The sequence below is a fragment of the Alternaria metachromatica genome (assembly GCF_023757995.1).
Source record: "Alternaria metachromatica strain BMP 0045 chromosome Unknown scaffold_3, whole genome shotgun sequence".
Taxonomy (NCBI): Eukaryota; Fungi; Ascomycota; class Dothideomycetes; order Pleosporales; family Pleosporaceae; genus Alternaria; species Alternaria metachromatica.
This window is the reverse complement of record NW_026055494.1, coordinates 637,874-658,836: the sequence shown is the minus strand read 5'-3', so window position 1 is coordinate 658,836 and position 20,963 is coordinate 637,874. Positions and strand designations below refer to the sequence as shown.

Sequence of the window (20,963 nt, the reverse complement as noted above, 5' to 3'; positions counted from 1 at the left end):
TCACCATCGCGGGTGCTTCGAGCAGGAAGCGATATTTACCGCCTTGTGGTTTTCTTCTAGTCATGTAGACAACAGTCGCCTCGCCACTGTGTCCACGCGATCTAGTCTTCACCTTGTCACGAAGAAGTTGAATTACGAATGACCCAGCAAGAATGCAATTCATACTACGTGACAAACCGCGTGTCGTGATAGCAGATATGTGGTTGAGGCTCAGATAGTCCACGAGAATGCACGCAGCCGCGCAAGCCATTCTTGGGCCCGAGTACGTGGCCTCTTGATATTCATCTCCGCAACGGTCTACATACTTGACCCTGCCGTTGGATCCGGGATGTGGCCTGCGCGGATCCGTTCACACAGGCTGAAAGTGGTGGTTCGAGTAACGCCAACGTCACTGCACAGCCTCTGAGTGAATGGCGCAGTGGTGGGAACTCGGAGGCTGATTTCCGAGACGTGTGTCGAAACATTTATAGTAACCGTGAAGGACAGGAAGGGGGGCGACATCGTTAATGATGCCGGTCACCACCTTCGGGATCCTTCGCTCCTGTTCTTGTGACCCTTAGAGTGCACATGTGTGCAAGCCTGAGGAACTCACTCGGCCATTGACGTCAAACAACGCACCTTTCACACACGGCAGAACCCTAGGACTACACGACTCTCCAGCGCCTGTTTCAGCAAACGGACTCGTCGGTCGTTTCGAATCTCTCCCTGGACTTATTCTTTCCCCCCTCAAACCTGCACCGCCGCCACTCCTGACTGTCTGTACAACCGCGCCCGGCGAGATAGTTGCACCATATACGACTACGAGGATCGCCCGCTCTCTCGTATACGATATCCGACAGATCGCAAGGGTTGCCGGCGAGTCTGCACTTAGCGACGGCGACTCAGGGCCATACCCCACCAAGTTAAGGTACGTTCATTTCCTGCTCCACGCGTCATTCGGCATGCATGGCGGCCTCGATGAGGGCTGCGCGGAACGGTCCCTGGGGCCAGGCGGCAACGTGCATCGAAGACGGCTTCCCTTGGACAACGGCTGACGCTTATATCTGAGCACCGCAGCGCATACCCTATCGCACCACGACAATGAGCTACCACCAGGGCCAGCCCAAGCTGGGGGCTACTTTTGTGCCAGGAGGCTTCGATGACTACTATATGCCGGCTCCTTCGCCTGAAGTCATCTCGCCTGCGCCTCAGCGGTTCGTTCTAGCCCATCGCCATGTGCATGCCCTGAAATTGCGGCTGACGTAGGTTTGGCGGTAGGATCATGCCCGAAGTGCCCGAGAACATGCAGGAAAACATCGCGCATCTGGAGTTGGAAGCCAACGGCCCTCGTGGAACCAACGGCGCCATGTCCCCCATGCAGAGCTACAATCAGTCACAGCACCCCAACTTCCCGCCGCGGCAGGCGAGCTACCAGAACGAGCTGCCCGTCCACAACGACCAATGGCCCGCCCGGCAAGCGAGCATCTCCTCTGCCTTCCGCCAGCCCCCCAACGTGCAGCCCCAGTCGGTCCAGCAGCAGCCGTCGCACGACTACAACCAGTTCGCCCAGAGCCACGACTCGCCCAACTTCTCGCCCTTCCCCAAGCTCCCCAACAAGCCCCCGAACGTGCCGCCGTCCGACGATGAGAAAGAGGCCGTCTTGGAGAATGCGCGCCTGCCCGTGCTCAACTCCAACGACCCGGAGATGCAGCTGGCATGGGCCCAAGACGCGCTGCAGTACGTAGACGCCGCGCAGCTGCACGAGCAGCGCATTTCAGAGATCCAGGGCGCGAGGCCGGCAACGCCACAGGTCGAGCATCAGCTGCGGCTCGATGCCATGAACGTAGTCACCTTCCTGGCCGACCAGGGCCATCCGAAAGCGACCTTCATGCGGGGCATGTGGCTGGAGTTTGGCAAGTTTGGCATGCGCGCAGACAAGAAGGAGGCCTTCAGGTGCTACTCCCGCGCGGCTGCAAAGGGATATGCGAGGGCCGAATACCGGATGGGCATGCAGTTCGAGCAGTCGAATGACCCGATCAAGGCCCTGCAGAACTACAAAGCCGGTGCGGAACAAGGCGACTCGGCCTCCAACTACCGCCTTGGTATGATGACGCTACTCGGCCAGCACGGACAACCACAAGACTTTGCGAGGGGAGTGCATCTCATCAAGCAAGCTGCGGCTACTGCGGATGAGAATGCGCCGCAGGGTGCCTACGTGCTGGGCATGCTGCAGGCGCGAGAGCTGCCTCAGATCAACGTACCGGAAATGTTTCTGCCCTACGACGAAAAGGGTGCAAGACAGAATATCGAGAAAGCTGCCTACCTCGGATTTGCAAAGGCTCAGCTGAAGATGGGTTCTGCGTACGAGCTTTGCAGTCTAGGCTGTGAGTTCAACCCGACCCTTTCACTGCACTACAACGCGCTCGCATCTAGGCAGGGTGAGCCTGAGGCAGATATGGCTATCAGCAAGTGGTTCCTCTGTGGACACGAGGGAGAGTTCAACAAGAACGAAGAGTTGGCATACCAATACGCACAACGTGCCGCCGCAGCCGGCCTTGCGACTGCCGAGTTCGCCATGGGGTACTTCCATGAGATCGGCATGAACACACCTGTCAACCTGGACAAAGCGCTCGAATGGTACGACAAGGCCGAGAAGAACGGCAACAAAGACGCGTCTGCGCGTATAGAGAGCATCTCCAAGTTGTCGCGGACACTATCGAAGAAGGACCATGAGAACGTTGCCATCAACATGATCAAGTCAAAGCACGGCTCCATGCGAGGTCAGCGACCGGCGAGACTGCAGAAGTCACACGCTCCCATGCCGTCGATCAACGACATCAGCCCTTCCGATTACGGTGACAGCTCCCCAGGTGGCCGACTGCCAGCCAGGGGCGATAGTACAACGCCATACCCCATGTCTGACCAGCCTCCAATGATCTCAAACGCGCCCATGGCGGCACCCTATGATCGTCCTTCCACAGCAGCGCCATATCCTATGGACAATGGGCCTCCTCGGCTGAGCCCCCAACGGCCAGGTATCGCGGGCGGATTTGCGCCAGAGGTGAGAGCTTCTAGTACTCGACCTGTGTCCTCAGCGTTCAACATCAATCCCAACGTCTACCCTCCAAACGATCCCTACGGCCGCGGCAGCCCGCGCCCAAACCCCGGGCCAGGTTATGATATGGGGCCGATGCCAATGCGCCCTCACACGAGCGTAGATAATATGGGCCCAGGGCGTGGCGGCCGTCCTTCAAGTGGTGGCCGTGGCGCGCCGCTGCCACAAGGAGGACCTGCAAGCTACAGACAACCTGGAGGGCCGAGTGCTCAGCGCCCGGAAGCGCAACCCCGTCCATCAACCACGCAGCCTCCAGATATCGGATACAGTGCACCAGATGGACGTAACAAGCTGCAGAAACAACAGGGGGCGCCACTTAAGAAAGCGCCCACTCTGCCCGATATCGGGTACGTTGCACCTCTCGAGCCTCGCCAGCATACCCGTCCATCTACCGTTCAACCGGGCCAAGAGAGTAGAACCTCTTCGAGAATGGACAGGCCCTCGACTACTACGCCAGGGCAAGGCTCTCGGCCCTCCTCACGGCCGGGCTCATCAGGACGTCCCAGCGGATACGACAACATGCCCAAGCCTAACAGGGTGCAGACGTTGCAACAGCAGCAGCCACCTCCGAAGCCTGCGCCAGTACAAGCGAACAAGCCGGCCACACCTACACCGCCTAAGCCAGCCTCATCGGCTTCCTCGGCGGCAGGCAAGGGTCCCAAGACATTTGATGAAATGGGCATAGGGCAGGCACCCAAGGAGGGCGATTGTGTAAGTTGCACGTCCGGCATGCACCAAGAATTGTTTGCTAACCTCCAACAGGTCGTCATGTAGATTTTGGAGCGCTGGAACAGCGCGATTTGGATGACGTTTTGCATAGCGGAGTTTTGATCTTGCATAGTAGTGAGCGGTCGCAGTACTAACACTCGATATACCCATCTTCGGAACACGTGAAGCGGCATTGGCGACTTTTAAGTATAGACGAAATACAATCAGACAAGACAGAACTGTGATCAATGGCATGCAGGGAAATCAAATCGTGGTGTGCGGGGATGCTAGCCAACGTGCACCGTAGTCGTATTTTCACTGCTGCCAACAGGCCGTGGTAGTGCAATCCGACTGCACAAATTCTTCTTGAGTCTTACATGCGAATAATATGGACTGTCGCAAGACCATGGCGATGCGAAATCGCCTGGAATTGGTCGGGACGAGAGTAGCTACCCGTGGACACTGAGGCAGTTCCTAGATCGCGCGCGTCGACGCGGTGTCACGTGTCAGCACAAATCCGCAGTGAAGTCAAAGGTCTTCTCAGGCTATGATCAAACAACGATCCAAAAGCGTCGCCTGTGTCTTCTCTCACGCTTTTCGGTTTTCAATTCGATGATTCCTTCCCCTCAAAATCAATGAGAGCTGTTGGCCGTGATGGTACCGTGGGGGTGAATCCGCTGGCCACCTGGGCATGCACGGACGCTAGCGCGGTTCCTGAACGGCTCAGCGGGGAAGGAGCGCGTTCACAATTACCTCACTCGCAAACTCCACCTGCAACCGTACCTCCAGCCTACCCGCGCCTGTCGATCCTCTGGCTTGTGGTCGCAGTCATGTCTGGAAAGCGCTCTCGCGCTCTCACAGATGGGCTTGATCCCAACGGCTCAGGCAGTAACAGTCGCGTATGTCAAACGCCCCGAAGCCAACAGCACGCATGCTAACATCGACCAGAACAAGCGACCCCGTCAATCTGAATCCGAGGGCAGCGATCAGTCTTCGGACGACGAGCGTTCCAATGCAGCCAGCGGCAGCGATTCCTCCGATGACGAAGGCGAACACATGCGCGAACGAGAAATACGGGCGACACAACAGGTGCAGAAAGAGCATCGGGCAACTGCAGACAGGGAAAACGTCGCGACGGATTCTGGGATTATCGAAGAAATCCAGTGCATCAACTTCATGTGCCATGAACATTTGACAGTAACCCTGGGGCCTCTGATCAACTTCATCATCGGACATAACGGCAGCGGAAAGAGCGCCGTGCTCACTGCCCTCACAATCTGTCTGGGCGGAAAGGCTACCGCCACAAATCGTGCCCAAAATCTCAAAAGCCTTATCAAGGAGGGCAAAGATCATGCCTCCGTGACTGTCAAGATCAAGAACCAAGGGCCACTCGCTTACAAGCCCGCGCAGTACGGCGACTCGATCATCGTGGAACGACACTTCAGCAGATCCGGAACTTCAGGCTTCAAGCTCAAGAACGTGAACAACAAACTCGTCACCAACAAGAAAGCGGAGCTCGAAGACATCCTAGACGCCTTCTCCATGCAAATTGACAACCCGATGAACGTCCTGACACAGGACATGGCAAGACAGTTTCTGAACCACTCCACGCCAAAAGACAAGTACAAGTTCTTTCTCCAGGGCACGCAGCTGGAGAACTTGAACAGAGACTATCAGCAGATCGAACAATCTTTGGAAGTCATGAACACGAAAGCCGAGGTCAAAGAAGCCGACCTCGCGACTCTAAGGCGCGAGATGGAAGCACTGGAGAAGAAAGCCAGAAAAGCGGCAAGCTTACAGACGATGCGAGATAAGGAAACGGAATTTGCTCGACAAGCAGCATGGGCCACGGTTCGTGAACACGAAGATGATGTTGCGCACAATGAGAACGGACTCGCAGACACCGAGAGAATCATACAAACCTTACAACAACGTGTAGAAGATGCAGGAAAGGCCTACGAGCTGGCGGATCAGGCCCACGAAGCCGCCAAACAAAACGTCACCGATCTCACGACTGAGATGGAGCCAGCAGAGCAAAAGGCACTTGATGCTAAAGCAAAGTTCCAGGAAGTCAAGGGAAGACTCGTGGTGCTACTAGCTGATGAACGGATTGCACAAGGTGAAGTGAAGGAAAGGGAAAAGAATGTGCACAAGTTGGAAGCAGAGATTGCGCAGTACCGACAACGACAGGCTGAAGCAGACAACGGCCGCCACGCAGAAAAGATTCGAGAACGTGATGACGCCAAGGTCAAGTACGAGACTGCCAGGTTAGCATTCGAGGGCCATGATACTGGGCTTGCAGCGCTACAAGACCAACTGGCGACAGCTCAAAAGGAGCAGAACGAAGCAGATCGAAAAGTAGAGGACGCTCAAAAAGAAGTTTCACGTATACGGGAATCCATCGCAAGAATGCAATCAGGTCGGAGTAATTGGGACGATGGGTATCAAAATCGCCAAAGGCTGAGCGAGCTACTCCGCGCGATCGAGTCCGAGCACAGATTCCGGGAGAAACCAGTTGGACCCATGGGCCGTCATGTGAAGCTGCGCTTGCAGGATTGGGGTGGAATTCTTGAAAAGCAATTTGGTCAAACGCTGAACGCCTTCGTCGTCACTAGCAAGCCAGACCAGAATATACTATCAGCCCTTATGAAAAGGGTTGGCTGGTGCGCGCCATCTTTCTGCTTAATCAACAACGCTAACGATGTCAGGTCTGCCCCGATATACATTGGCAAGAGGACGCCTATAAACACCGATGGCAATGAGCCCGCAGAAAATCTTACCACATGGATGAAGGCACTTACGGTAGACATGCCTTTTACATCCACGACATAGAAGTATTTCACTAACTAGCACGTAGTTTGACGATGATCTTGTTCGAAATCAGCTCATCATCAACCAGTCAATCGAGCAAACCGTGCTCATTGAGAACATGGACGAAGGCGCTCAGTTTATGTTCAACCGCGGGCCGCCTACTACGAACGTCAAGATGTGTTTTACCTTTGCGGATGGCGACACAACCAAAGGTCGTGTCTTCGTCTACAACAGTGGCGGAGGTATCAACAACAGTCCGATCGCACCGTATACCGGAGCTCTGCGTATGCAGGTGGACAAAGATACTCGAATCCAGTGCGTATGGCGTTTCAATATCAGATCATTCGCTAATAGCATACACAGACTAGAAGAGAAGAATCTGGCCCAGGCCAAGGGACAACTTGAGACCTTGCAGCAGCAGTCCAGGGAGCGGCATGATGAGGTCAACAAATGCAAGGCTCAGTTACAGGACCACGAACGCCAGAAGAAACATCTGAGACTTGCTTCCCAAACTGCTTCCAAGGAATTGGAAAGACTTGAGTTCGAACTGGAGAAAGCAACTCCCGACGAAGCAGCTATCCAAGTGCGGGAGTCAGAGCTTGCGGAAGCTCAAGAAGAGTTGAAGAACGTCATGAATGTCTACGAAGATGCGGTGACGCAAAGGATCGGACTCAACGACGAGAATAGGGCGAACAAGCAGGAGATGGAAGCTGCACAGAAGCTTGTTGCTGATCTCCGGTCCCGGCTCGACAAGGCGCACGTGACAGTTCGAACTCTTCAGGGCACACGACAAGAAGAGCTCCAGAAAAAGAACGAAGCCATCGAGCAGGTTGCCGAAGCTGAAAAAGTAAAGAAGAACTGGCAAGAAGAGCTCTTGGAGTCGCAACAAAGCCTCGCCGAAGTAACTGAGGGTGCGACGAGCATATGTGAGCGTGTGTTTGTCCCCCCTAATTCAACTTCCGATGACCTACAGCGGAGAATGGTTCAAATGGCGAAAACCAGGGAAGAGGCTGAACGGGAGCTCGGTGGATCACAGCTGGACCTTACGCGGGCGGCAACTGAAGCGAAGCAGAAGCACCACGATGCAATGAAGGAGTTTGAAGACATCAGAAGTCTACGCAACGTAAGTTTGGTTACACGTATCATAATGATTCTTACTGATCCGGCGCAGCAACTCATCACTACGCTTGACAACCGACGCAACCGGTGGAAGCAATTCAGATCTGGCATCTCTGTTCGGGCGCGAGTCACGTTCAACTATCTGTTGAGCGAGCGCAAGTTCAGAGGTACACTGAGCATCGACCACAAGAAGGCTCTTCTTGACATTCATGTAAGTCTGGACATCAGTTTGACTCGCACAAGGCGCTAATTCCATCAGGTTCAACCGGATATCATGGAGCGAAGCGGAGACGGCAGACAGACAAAGACCCTCTCGGGAGGTGAGAAGTCGTACTCTACCGTGTGTCTTCTCCTCTCCCTGTGGGATGCAATGGGCTCGCCTATCCGCTGTCTCGACGAATTCGACGTCTTCATGGACAGCGTCAACCGCGAAAGGAGTATGCATATGATCATCCAGGCTGCTCGACGTTCGATTGGACGACAGTTCATCTTCATCACTCCACAGTCGATGAGTAACGTCACGCAAACGTCCGATGTCAAGATCATCAAGATGACGGACCCAGAGCGCGGACAGACAGCATTGAATGTGCAGCGGACTTGAAATACCCCTGGAATATGGCGTTAATGTGTTGGCATTTGTCGGTGTTGTTGTCGTTGTCGTGTGGGCCGATGATCACGGAGTTTGAGTATGGATATACCCGCTGGCAAAAGAAATGTGTCTCGTAGCCATATGCATATAGTACCATGGTCACGTTTCTAGCGTTCCTGCACACTGGCTGGATGCTAGTCTGTCAAAATGATCAAAAATTCAATTCGCGTTGTGTTCAAGAAGAGCTCACGTAATGTGGCCGTGACATTTGCCGCGCAAAGCGTAGTCGCGAGTTGCGGCGTAAGCGGCCGCAGCGGGTTGTACAGGGAACGGAGTGGGTATGCAAAAGGTAAGGCGGATGTGCACCGGGATCCAGGGTCTCTTGGCCAACCACGTCGATGGACGGGCCTGATACAACTCTCCCACCTCTCGACGTGCTGGCAAACCTTGGGCCCATGTGAGAAGCAGATTTCCGTGCTGTCTCTGCACCTGGCTTCCTACCCTCCTCCGGGAGCCTATATGCCCCCCACCGACTCGCCGTCGACGCACCACCATGGCCGACTCCCCACTCTCAACACCCGGCACTCCAACCACTGCGTCGCCGCAACCTTCCGACAGAAACGCCGCCCGCTCCTTCTCGCCCGCGCAGGACGACGCGCAGACGGGCGACATGCAGGGACACGCCGAGGGTGCGCGGACGAGTGCCCCGGCGCCGAGTGTGGTGAATGCGACGGGATCAGCTGAGCAGGCCATGGAACCCAAAGGGAAAGAGAAGGCGACCAAGGGGCCGCTGAAGCTGCTGGATCTGCCCATGGACATCCTCAAGGAAATCATACACCAGGTGAGTAGGGGCGCCTTATGCGCTGCACCCTGTCATGCGGCACGGCACTGGCTCGATGCTGACGTGCACCTCAACAGCTCCCACACACCAACGACCTCACCTCGCTGTGCCTCTGTCACTCGGCCCTCCATCGACTCACGATCCCATGCATATACTCGCGCTTCGACATCGTGTGGCCTGACGAGAGCACCCACAACGAGCCTCGCGCTGGCGTCGATGCTCTCACCTATGGCCTCGCGACGCTGGTCATGGGCGACGACTGCTTCCCCCACCAGAACCGGCTGAGGCTGCAGGGACAGACGCCGACCGCACTGCTGAGGACTGCCGCCAACCCATACCCTGTTCCGCAGCGGCGGTTTGGCAACTACTACGGACAGTTTACCAAGAAGTTCTCTCTCGGCAATGGACCGCAGGCATGGGTTCAGGAATACATGATCACCAAGGAAGGCGGGAAGATGCTGGGGACCTTGGTGGCGCTTGCCATTGCGCGCATGATCAATCTGGAGACGTTCGTGTGGGATATGCCTACGGGTGTGCTTCGCGATGTCTGGCTTGCGCTGTCGAGCCTCGCCCACCGGAGTGACGGTGAGGAATGCCGTCTGGACCGCCTCTGGATACGATGGCACGACAACACAATCGACGCGCCGATCCCGCCGCCCGCGCCACCCATGATACTCAACAATCAAAACCTCCCTCCACCCCCGAACGCTACACATCCGAGTGGACTTGGCACCGTCCAAGCCCCCGTTGTTGTGGTACCCCCGTACGCACCGAGTAGCATGTCTGTGCTAGATCGAGTCGAACACCCTACCTTTTCTGCCATACCTGCGCTCAAGAGTTTGAGTGTCTTGGACATCGACGAGTTGCCTTACCTCGACGAGATGAGCATTTTGATCGCAAGATCCCAGAAGAAACTACGCGAACTACGGATCGGTATCGCAGCCCATGCACAACAGCGGGACTGGGTGACCGTCTGGGAGGGTGAAGGTCTTCAACAAGTCGACTACAACGCTACATCGACTGCCGCGTGTTCAATAGGAGAGAAAAGGCTAGGGGGCGTTCTCGGCATTCTCGTTGGTCGCATACACAACATGCGCCATTCGGAAGAACCTCCAACCCAGAAGTCCGGCGCTACCGGCGTCACAGAGCGATCAGTAGAAGCAACGCCCGCCAAATCGGCAGCCTCCTTGCCCCTGCCCTCCATAGCCTCGCTCTCACTACAAGAACGCGACCCGGACCAGGATGTGGATCATTTCGGTAATCCGATGGAAGATAACTCCATAACAGAGGGCGTTAGTCTCTTCAATGACAATCAGCCGTTTAGTGCTGGACAGACTGCGCAGGCTCCTGGTACGGAGAGAGTCGCTGCAAAGACACCTCCATCTCGTGACGAGACTTCTGGCTCAGAAGATGAGCCGCGGCTGACTGGCAAACTGAAACTAGAAGTACTGGAGCTCGAACGCGTCCCTCTCTCCGTCCCAGTGCTTCGCAGAGCCTTCGATTGGTCGATTCTATCGACATTGACTCTTCTTCACTGCAGCAATCACGAACAACTGTGGAAAATACTCCGGAGAACATACACCCCTCGTCCCCCCTACCCTGGCTCACCGTCTTCATCCAAGGCGTACAAGGCCTCCTACACCCTTCGATCAGAATACCAGCTCAACCTCAAGCGAATACACACTAATACAGTGTCTCCTTCGCTGATCACGTTTCTCAAAGAGACACTGGCGCCGAATAGTCTTGAAGTGCTCTTTCTCCAAGAAGGCCGCTCTTACTCGTCTACGGTCACAGTAGATGCGATCTACAAGGGGCCATTGCGGAGACATCGAGGAAGTTTGAAGAAGCTAATGATAGACAGTGGAGAGAAGAGCCCAGACGGACACACGACCAATAGTTCAAGGTGGAGACGGTGGATGCTGAACCGCGAGATCCTGACATACATAACAAGCGGCCGTATGAACAGCTTGCGGGAACTCGCAGTGTCCATCGACTACAAAGACTGGGTATGTTGCGCCTCATTACAATTTCAAGAAATGTGACTGACGTCTGTACAGCATCACTTCCTCCAACGTCTCCCGTACATCCCTCATATTCGCTCCCTGTATATCCCTTATATCGCCGATCACGCCCATGGCAGTAATATCGATCCACGCGAACTCGCATACCAGATACTCGATATTGTGCACTTGCGACCGGAGATAGAGCTCTGCTACATGGGCCTATCTACCAAGTGCTTTGAGATTCTGGAAAATCGACCATCAAATTATGACCTACGACACGATGGCATGCATGCCGATGGCAGTGGATCTGCATACGCTACACATGATCCGATGTTATCCGACGACGAGAGCGAAGCTACGGAAGACGAAGACGACGATGACATGGACGATGGCGCTATGCCGCCTGGCGGTGATGAGACAGAGAGCGAAGCAAGTGACGATGTCGACGTTGAGAGCGACGATGAATCGTTTGTGCAGGACTCGCAAAAAGGTCCAAAGTTACGCGTTCGAGAGATACTCTTCTACGAGGAACGAGTTGAGGCGTTTAGGAGGCGGCACGGCGTGCTGAGGCCTTGATGTAATGTGACTGATACGACGGGCATGGTGTTCTATAGTATTACTGCAGCATTTTCTGTACGCATGGAATGGAGCTTGGAATGGGACGGTGCAGGAGGCGTACATGGTAGATATCCTTGATACTTTTTCCATCAGGTATGTAGTCTCGAGACCTAAGCTCTCGTATTGCACAATGTCGAATCATGACTCGATGTATTCGCAGGCAACATAGTACTAAACATTGAGAAACATCATCATTTGACCAAGATGTGCGCACAACGGTGAAGGTCAAATGCTTTTCGTCATACTTTGACATGGCGGGTACCCCACGTGAATACGCGTTGGAGCTGGCCCGAGCTTGATGAGCGGTGGTCGCGACCGCTGCTGCGCGAACAAACAGACAACAATCCCCAAGACCCGACGATGAGCAGACTTGTAGCAGCAGCATACCCGTCGTTAGATGGTACATCGATTGCACGTCCATGAAGTCTCTCATATCACCTCGAACACGAACACGAGCCCAAACAATCGCATAGCGGGGCCGCCGTCGCACCTCCGTCCGCCATGGACCATTCCACCCTGATCTTCGCGTCCGTCTTTCCAGTCCTCTCCTTCTCGCACAGCACACCGACGCCGATTGCGACACCAGATTTGGGGCATACAGCGCCTGGGACCTCGTTCGGCAGCCCTTACGCTCTAAGGAACGCCGAGAGCCGAACACCAGCGCAAGCACATGGGCAGGGACAGCACAGGGCAGTCAAGCGCAATATAGCATGGAGTTGCGCGACGCGATTCCTGAGCTTGCCAAAAGACATCAACTTTGCACCTAGAACACAGAAGAACAGGGAGGTTGAGGAAGCCCTAGGCTTTCTCTTGAACGGAGAAGGCAAGAGCGACGATGAGAAGGAGGAGACTCTGGTCGAATGGTACACAAACGAATGCAGGCTGCACTTTGCGAACCATGTCCGACCCGGTCTAGAAGAGTTGTGGGGGGATGAAGTTGAGCTCCAGCGAGCCTGGGAGATCCTCGACGAAACCCAGCGTATTCTCGAGCAGGTGCAGAACGTGTACCTCCAGCCTTTCACCGACCACCTGTTGCCTTTGTTACAGCAGAACGCCAGTAACGCGACCCTTCGACCGAGCAGACCTACACAAATCGCCGACTCAGATACTGCGAGTGCAGCAGATTGGAAGTTTCGCCGAGATATACAGGCGGTCTTTGCGCATTGTCTGCCACTGCAGCGATATGGGAAGACGTTGAGCTATGTCTTGTACGACGCTGGATGTCGCTTGTTCCGCATTTATACACGACACGATGGCATGCAGCCGAGTGCTTCACCCGAGAAGACGCAGGAGTGCAGAAAGCGAATGATCACCTTGCTGCAAAGCCTAGAGCGCGTTGGACTCGGTGGCGACAGTGCGCAGGAGGCCTTCGCACACGCCATGAACAAGCTGCTCGACTCTTTCATCACAAGCCACTACTTGAAGGTAGACTGGTATTCCAAGAAGTCAGTTGTGCCGCAGTTGAGACTGTGGATACAGGATGGCTTCTGTCCACTCGTCGAATTGGTACTAGAATGTCTGCGGTGCGAGCAGAGTAGCATTCTGCCGACCGAATTGGCTTCGTGGCAAGAGATGGCTCTAGCTAGGCTTGGTCGGGCGAGAGTTGACAACTTATTCGATTTTGTCATACACTGGGATAAAAGTGTGGGCGCCATCCTGGACATCAAAGAGTATCTGCGGGTTTCAAACGCGAAGCAACATCTCACCTCGAGCTTTTCTCAGCAAATAGCGAGACGCCTGTTACATCCTGGAGCCACAACGACCTACATATTGAACGTCTACATCTCCATCATTCGCTCTTTCCACGAGCTTGAACCCAAGGGAGTACTGCTTGAGCGTGTAGCTAGACCAATCAGGCGGTATCTCAAGGAGCGAGAGGACACAGCACGCATCATAATTTCAAGTCTGCTGACTGACCTGAGCGACGAAACTGGCAGTAAATTCTCATCTAACAGCGAACTCTCGTACGAGATTGCCAGCGAGATGGGAAAGCCGTTTGCAAACTACGGGCAAGATACTGATGAAGAACTCAACTGGAACGATATGAATTGGCAGCCCCTACCGCAAGACGCATCGCCAGACTACAAAAAGTCGAAAGTTGAGGACGTGATATGGTTCTTATTAACACTCTGGGAGCGAGAGGACTTTATCAACGAGCTGAAGAACATATATGGTGATCACTTGCTTAGATGTCAAGATCCAGAGTATGAGAAAGAGATTCGACTGTTGGAGCTCATCAAAGTCCGCTTGGGTGACGACAAGCTACAAGCTTGCGAGGTCATGTTGCGAGATGTCTTGGAATCGAAGCGTATCAACGGCACTATCCGCACAACAATCAGCGTACCGGCAGCGACATCACTCGTTACGCCAGACCACCGTAGCAGAGAACCTCAGACACCAGATGGCCGACAGCCACGCACACCACAACCTCGCAGACCTGGACGTTCGACTCGAAATGTCACTCCTTCTGCATCCAACGCTGCAACACCTCCTGGCCCTACGCTTAACGCACAGATCCTATCATCGTTCTTCTGGCCACAACTTCGCGACGACACGTTCCGCGTACCCGCACAGATCGATGCGTTGCAAAAAGAGTACGAGTCGCGTTTCGAGCGTATCAAAGGCATGCGTAAATTGCGATGGATGAATGCCTTGGGCGACGGCTCTATAACCCTCACCTTTGATGACCGCACAGAGGACTTCGACCACCTCACACCCTGGCAAGTCAGTGTGATCTACGCCTTCCAACCTCAACCCGACGAGGAAGCAAAACACTCAGACAAGGGCGGCGAAGGCATCACACGCACTGTATCTCAGCTAGAAGAGATGCTAGAAATGGATGAGAGTCTCGTCACCCAAGCCCTTGCTTTCTGGGTTGGAAAGTCTGTACTCCGCTTCCACGCGCCATCTACCTACTCTATCATCGAGTCTCTCCCCAAACCGACGTCTAAAACTGGTGCTCACGATGCCGATGCAGCAGCTGCAGCAGAAGAACTAGCTACCATCCAAGCCAACGCCACCAACAACACTGTCAAATCTCAGAGTGAGATGCTGTATGAGAAGAAGGATGTCTACACTGCTTTCATACTGGGCATGATGGCAAATCAGGGTAACATGAATGCGGGCCGCATCACCATGATGATGCGTATGATGGTTCAAGGAGGATTCCCATTCGGAGCCGAAGAAGTGAAGCAGCTATTAGGCGATTTGGAAGCAGATGGCAAGGTCGTGGCAATGGGCGGAGATGTCTGGGGTATCAGGAAATAGACTATCTCCGGTACGCTTGTGACATGCTCACAGAGATCTACATAGAATCCTACCCATGCCGTCTTGTTCAGCATCAAATTCCGGTCGTTCATCCATTGCACAATTTCCGCCTCACCGCCTCAACTACTCCCTCCACCTCGCATCACACACAATCTTGACGTTGCCCACAAGTAGCACAACCCATCCTCGTCGCCCCACCCGCCTATCTCCGTTTCCCAGCAGATCCCCCCGTACAACGTGGAACCAACAGACCGCCTAAGAAAACCCCTCTAGTATCACAGAGATCTACGGGTAAAATCGTAGATGAGACTGTACGACTGCTACACAGACTTCCGATCCTCACTACCCACAACAAATTACAGATTACACATTACACACACCGCCTATGACACAAACAGATGCCAGCGGTGTCTGTCTTGTCTGCCAACATGCCATCATGCGTCGTCGTGTAACCAAACCAGTAATCTGCGCCTCTACCAACGCCCGTGGCGTCGCAGACGCAGAAAATCGTACGGTACGACGTGCAGCCACTCCGAATCAAATCGGGCCATGACGATGCCCAGGTGATAACGAGGTGTTGTGATTACTCAACACAAACGCACGATTGTGACATGATCGGATGATTCTGGGAGCCCTGGCAATTCCACGTGTCGTGTGCCACAGAATGGGGGAAGGTGCTGATGCTGGGGTGCAAGGTCCCCTGTCTACTCCTACCTGGGGTGTGTCCGGCTAAAAACGCCTTTGGGCTTGCCGCGTGCCTTCCGCCATAGAGAATGGCATGAGATGACATGGTGTGAGGGACGACGCGGATGCGGGTACGAGGCGCAGTACATATGTATGCAGGTTGCGGTGGAAGTTTGCAGTTTGGAAGGTGCATTAGCTTGTATACACGGCCTGCGGCTTCGGGTCGATAAGCGATGCAGGCGCTTCTTTCTGTCTGGGTGTTCTTTTCTCTTGTCGTTGTTTTTACGCGTTTTGGCCGCCCTTGCAGAATCGAACATGCATGTTGGATCACATTCTTCGGCCCTGTTTGATGCACGGTCGGTGGAGGGAGGAAATCGTAGTCGGAATGTGGAGGAGCATTGATAATAACTATTATGTGGGGGGCACGCTCATGTTGATCTGCGTTTGAATTCAGATTTTGGGTATTTGTAAAAGCAACTTGAATCATTGGCATTTGCATGAAGGACGTTTTAGGGCCACCATTGAGGCCCGCACGGACGCTTCCGTTTACTCAATGACGAGCAACCTTTCCGTAACATCCAGAGCACCTTCAAAGTTACCGGTGATAGCATAGATGCTCTGCATCGCAAAGGCGGCATCCGTGCCGAAGTCCTCATACCCCCAATTCTCATCCTGGCACTGATCTTCTGCCTCCTGTCTGACCTTGTCACTAAGCGCGCAACACCTTTCATACGCCGGAAGCGCCTGCGCGACAAGACCCAGCCCATGCCACATCCTCCCGACGTTGAACTCCGCCTCTTGCTGGTGGATAGCATGAGAGCTTTTGGAGCGCATGTCATAGTATCTGTAGACGAACGACAGACCCTGTTGGATCTGGTACTGTCGGTTCTCAGACAGTCGTTTCATCGCATGTTGAATGTACGCCACGCCAATACTCAGATTCAATACCGGATCTTCAGGTGTGATGGCAAAGGCGCGGAAGTAGTAGTTGAGTGCAGCCATGTAGCTTCCACCGCACATCAAGACATGTCCGTATAATGCAAACAGCGCGGGATCGTGATCTTTGACCTTGTCTACGTCTTCGACGTTGATATTGTTTCTGAATCCTCCTTTGCTGTCCTTTGTGTCGCGGAAGTTATATGCAATGCGCTGTGCTGGGGTCAGAAGCGCGTAGTCCATAGTCTTGATGTAGCGCATGAGCACTTTGTACGCCGGGCCTGTTGCAAACCCTTCCGGGAAGGAACAGAGACGGTTGACAGCGCCATAGAGGCGAAAGAGGTCGGTACCGAATGGGTATTCTTTGAGGAGCCAGCGTGTTGCTACAGACGCTTGGCGCGAGTTGTCCGCTGCGAGGGCGCATGTGAGGCGACATAGCTGTAATTGTTGGTGGTATTTTTGGTTGCGATGGAAGACATTGGCCTGAGTGGCGATGTCGAGCGTAGCGAAACATTGCTCTTCATCTCCTTCGCTGGCAAGCAGAATAGCATAGCGACCAAATGCATCACACCATTTGTCAAAATGAATGCCCCAGAAATCAGATGGAGCCGAATCTGGTCGCTCGCGTAGCTCAGGATCTGTCTCTCCGTCTTCAACGTTGTTTGCTACCACGGCAAGTACCATCAGCGAAGACTCTTTCCAGAGATCGCCACCTGTGACGCGACGGAAGTAAGTCATGAGATCTTCCTTCCGGTTTGAGTAGAACAGATCGAATGTGGAGAACTCTTCGATGAGCTCCCGGGTAATGGACAGAACTTCATGTATAGCATCCTCGTCCCCGTCCTCTGCCATTTCCCATATCTCCTCCAGTCGCTTGAAACTGGAAACGATCTCCCGGTGCTGAGCTCGGGCGGCTTTGAGGTCTTCGCCGTGATCTGTCGCAAGTTTCTGGAGCTTATGACGAAACAGTCTGTTATTGATCGCTCGATACGGCACGTCGGTACCTTCAAGTGTAGTTCGTCTCGGTTCAGGATCGGGACCTGTATCGGCGTCTTCATCACGTACATCAAGGAACGCCTGAACTTTGGGCGCCTTGGCTCTCTTCGTTCGGAAGAAACCTTTCTTAGGGCGTTCGGTCGGGGCGATGAGTGCGGGAAGCTCCACATTGCCGTTCTCGTTTGCAGAATCCTCCTCTTCACCTGTCTGACCTGTTGCTTTCTGCATCCTTTTCCTATTCCTTCTGACCGTGCTTTTCCGAACTCCATATCGACCACGAGCTTGCCTTCGCTGGTTGTAGTAGTACACTCTGAGCTCATCGTATGCCTCAAACCCGAGCGCTTTGAGCTTGTGGCCGTACTTGTCGCGATAGATGGTCTCAGCGCGCTGCCCAGCTTCTTGCCACATGCCTTGATCTTCAAAAAACTTCGCAAGGACAGCGAGATCGTCATAGTTCTCAGCCGGCCATTTCTTCAGGATTGGAATCACCTCTGCCGCCCTCTCGGTCCTCTCTAGGTTCTTGAAGCATGTGTGCAGGCCAATGTAACTTTGGAGGTTGAACTCATTCGAATTTTTGTCGAATAAGGGCTCATAAAATCGCAGCGCGTGTTCGTCATGGCCGGTGGCATGAAGGGCGTCGCCAATGATACGAAATAGGTCTTCATAGTCCCAAATCAGAGCATCAGCGTTATGGTTATCTGGCTCCAACATCTCAAGGTGACGCTATATCGTAGTTAGTAATGCGTAGCTTTCGACGCAGTCATTCGACTTACCATCGCTTCTTCAAAGTCATCCTTGCTCCTGCGTAAGCGAAACAGGCCTAGCTTCACCCTGATCTCCAATGGCAGGGTTGAGCCATAGGCTGCATCCTGCGATGCTCGGACGAATTGAGGCACAGTAACGCGTCTTGGCTCATCTTCGACATCGAACTCGCGATCGTCTTTCAGCTCGTCCCAGAATGTCTCGGAACGCCTACCCTGCTTCCACCGGGCAAGCTCTTTGAGTCGCGTGACACCAACACCATAGCTACCAGCTCGATCTAAAAGATCGAGATAAATATTGATCAGCTCCCAATCGAGTTCATTCTCGACTGGATCCCGGTCAGGCTGTGTAAAAACGTCAATAGCCTCCTCAAAGCTGTTCAGCAGCTTGTTAAGGTGTATCCTAGTCTGTTTTGGAGAGGCAGTACCCATCATTGCCATGATCTTCAATACACTGACATCCGGATCTTCTCCCTGTTCCTTGAGTGTTTTGAGCATCTTGAGGCCGAGTGCGACGCACTTGGATGAACGACCCAATTGCGCTTCAATTTCAAGCTTGCGACTTCGGGCTTCATAGTCGTTGTTGAGCAAGATAATCTCATTCAAACATGGAAGGATGGCAGCCGATTTGTTCTCGTCTGTAAACTGGGGATGTTTCTCTGGATCCAATCGTTCTATGCGCTCGATGATATACTGCCAAAGACCAGGATCACGTTTAGTTGGCGCACCAGCCAGGAGTACAGCTAATGAGTCCTCCTCTCGACCCATCTCGGTATAGATCTCGGATGCAATGTTGTAAGCATCGAAGATCTCGGGATTGAGTTGAATGGCTTGCTGGGCAAATGCAAGGGCAGCTTCGTAGTCCTTTTCGATGAACTTGGCGTTGGCCTGCTTTTGCAGTGCTTTCCATTCTGCACCCGGGTCGGCAACGGCTCGGGGACCTCTGGGTCCCTTTTCTCTTCCGGGCTTGCCTCGCTTCTTTTTCCGAGGGGTCGGTCTGGCACCATTATTGCCCCCTCTGCCGCCACGACCCCTAGTCGAAGGACGTCCTCGTTTTCCACTACCTCGCCCTCTGGTGCTAGACGCTGGTATGATACTGGCGGTGATTGGAGTCTTGAGTGTGCCTCTGCCTCTACCCTTTCCTCTCTTGTACTTTGTCCGCTCTTCAGTATCCTCAAACTCGACGCCTAGCTCCATTTCGTCTGGATCGCCTTCATCTTCCTGTGCATCTTCCGACTCGTAGTCTGCGTCTACTTCTGAATCATCTTTGTTCTCGATCCGTTGTAGTTCCTCCTCTTCCTCCATCGTCAGCCGAAAGTCATCTTGATCGGAATCCGAACTATCAAAGTCGCGGTCATATCGCGAATCACGAAATCTGGTCGCGTTGGTATACTCATCATCGTCCTCTTGCCCCGGGTTGGCTGGGATGAATCCTTCAAAGACTGCAGGTCCACTGGTAGCATAGGCTCTATTGAACGGATCCTGGAACCCTCCACTAGTGAAAGGCGGAGGCTCCTCTTCCTCCAAATCCTCTACAGCGCTGAGTGGGATGAGAGGTATGAAAGGACTCCGGGCTGGCGGCTGATGGTGAAGTGAAGGCTGGAATGGAGGCGGATGTGGGTATACCTCTTGAGGAGGAAATACGGCGTTTGGTGGGAAATGTACGGGGTATTGTTGTCTGCCATGCTGCGCAGGTGGTTGCATCAAGCTTGGCGCAGCCTCTCCAAAAGTACCTGCAACGGGTAAGAAGCGTCTATTATCCGGTGGCTGTCCTGGCGGCCACTGCCCGTAGTATCCATTATTGGGGTTCATTGTGTGCTTGATCGTATCGTACCTGCGTTAGCCCATACGTGTTAGTGAGTGATCATTGTGGTGTATGCACCGAGAAAATGGTGGTGATGTCGAAAGCTTCGAGACAGGGATTGTGACTGTTGCAGAGGCTGGTGCACGTGCTTCGCGCTAGAGCTTCACGCGTCTCGCCCACTCCGATTCGAGGCTCACTAGGAACTGATGTCTCTCCCCGAACCATTTGTCAAGCTCTCATGCGAACCTCCCGATGGTACTTGTCTTATCGCGCAAGTCCAGCTATAAGGGATTCGTGTGGTGACGGAGAACGTCAACGATCTAGGCCCAGCGCAAGGAAATTACTAGGCGGTGTCAACGCTGCTAGCCTGCTGCTTGGGCAGCCCGAGCCGCTCTCCCGGCAGCTAGCTTAGTAGGTGGCAGTTCTTTATAAACGTTTCAGCCAATATGTTCCCGTATTTATATAGAACAGGATCCAATTCTTGTCAATCTAGGAAGGGTCTGCCGGTGCACTTTCAGAACTCGCTACCGTAATTACCCTCTTGGACGGGTTCAGCACCTGCGCCAACTCATATTGAAGCATTTACTCCAAAACACCATACACCTTACCGCATCTTCTTCCTCCTTCGCAGGAACCATGTTACTAAGACACTTCTTTTACAATCTGTCGCTGTGCCTGACCGTTCCCGCTCTCAGCATACCAAAGCATGACACTCAGCTACCTCTCCTCCAA

General features: G+C 53.8%; 5 protein-coding genes across 5 annotated transcripts; 4 read left to right on the top strand and 1 right to left on the bottom strand.

Moving 5' to 3' along the window:
- Positions 1–1,080: 1,080 nt before the first annotated feature.
- Positions 1,081–3,868, top strand: J4E83_001880 (uncharacterized protein; the record flags this gene model as incomplete). Its single annotated transcript, XM_049328833.1, has 3 exons — positions 1,081–1,193; positions 1,258–3,805; positions 3,857–3,868. 3 exons carry the CDS (start codon positions 1,081–1,083, stop codon positions 3,866–3,868), a joined length of 2,673 nt encoding a protein of 890 aa, XP_049191805.1.
- A 764-nt stretch (positions 3,869–4,632) lies between these two features.
- On the top strand, positions 4,633–8,333 carry J4E83_001879 (uncharacterized protein; the record flags this gene model as incomplete). The annotated part of the gene is made up of 6 exons (XM_049328832.1): positions 4,633–4,701; positions 4,751–6,604; positions 6,660–6,928; positions 6,977–7,736; positions 7,785–7,943; positions 7,992–8,333. 6 exons carry the CDS (start codon positions 4,633–4,635, stop codon positions 8,331–8,333), a joined length of 3,453 nt encoding a protein of 1,150 aa, XP_049191804.1.
- Positions 8,334–8,874: 541 nt separating this feature from the next.
- On the top strand, positions 8,875–11,741 carry J4E83_001878 (uncharacterized protein; the record flags this gene model as incomplete). The annotated part of the gene is made up of 3 exons (XM_049328831.1): positions 8,875–9,162; positions 9,240–11,168; positions 11,220–11,741. 3 exons carry the CDS (start codon positions 8,875–8,877, stop codon positions 11,739–11,741), a joined length of 2,739 nt encoding a protein of 912 aa, XP_049191803.1.
- A 543-nt stretch (positions 11,742–12,284) lies between these two features.
- J4E83_001877 (uncharacterized protein) lies at positions 12,285–15,050 on the top strand (the record flags this gene model as incomplete). Its single annotated transcript, XM_049328830.1, has 1 exon — positions 12,285–15,050. The coding sequence occupies one exon, from the start codon at positions 12,285–12,287 to the stop codon at positions 15,048–15,050; it is 2,766 nt and encodes a 921-aa protein (XP_049191802.1).
- A 1,230-nt stretch (positions 15,051–16,280) lies between these two features.
- J4E83_001876 (uncharacterized protein) lies at positions 16,281–20,239 on the bottom strand (the record flags this gene model as incomplete). Its single annotated transcript, XM_049328829.1, has 2 exons — positions 16,281–18,389; positions 18,440–20,239. 2 exons carry the CDS (start codon positions 20,237–20,239, stop codon positions 16,281–16,283), a joined length of 3,909 nt encoding a protein of 1,302 aa, XP_049191801.1.
- Positions 20,240–20,963: the final 724 nt, after the last annotated feature.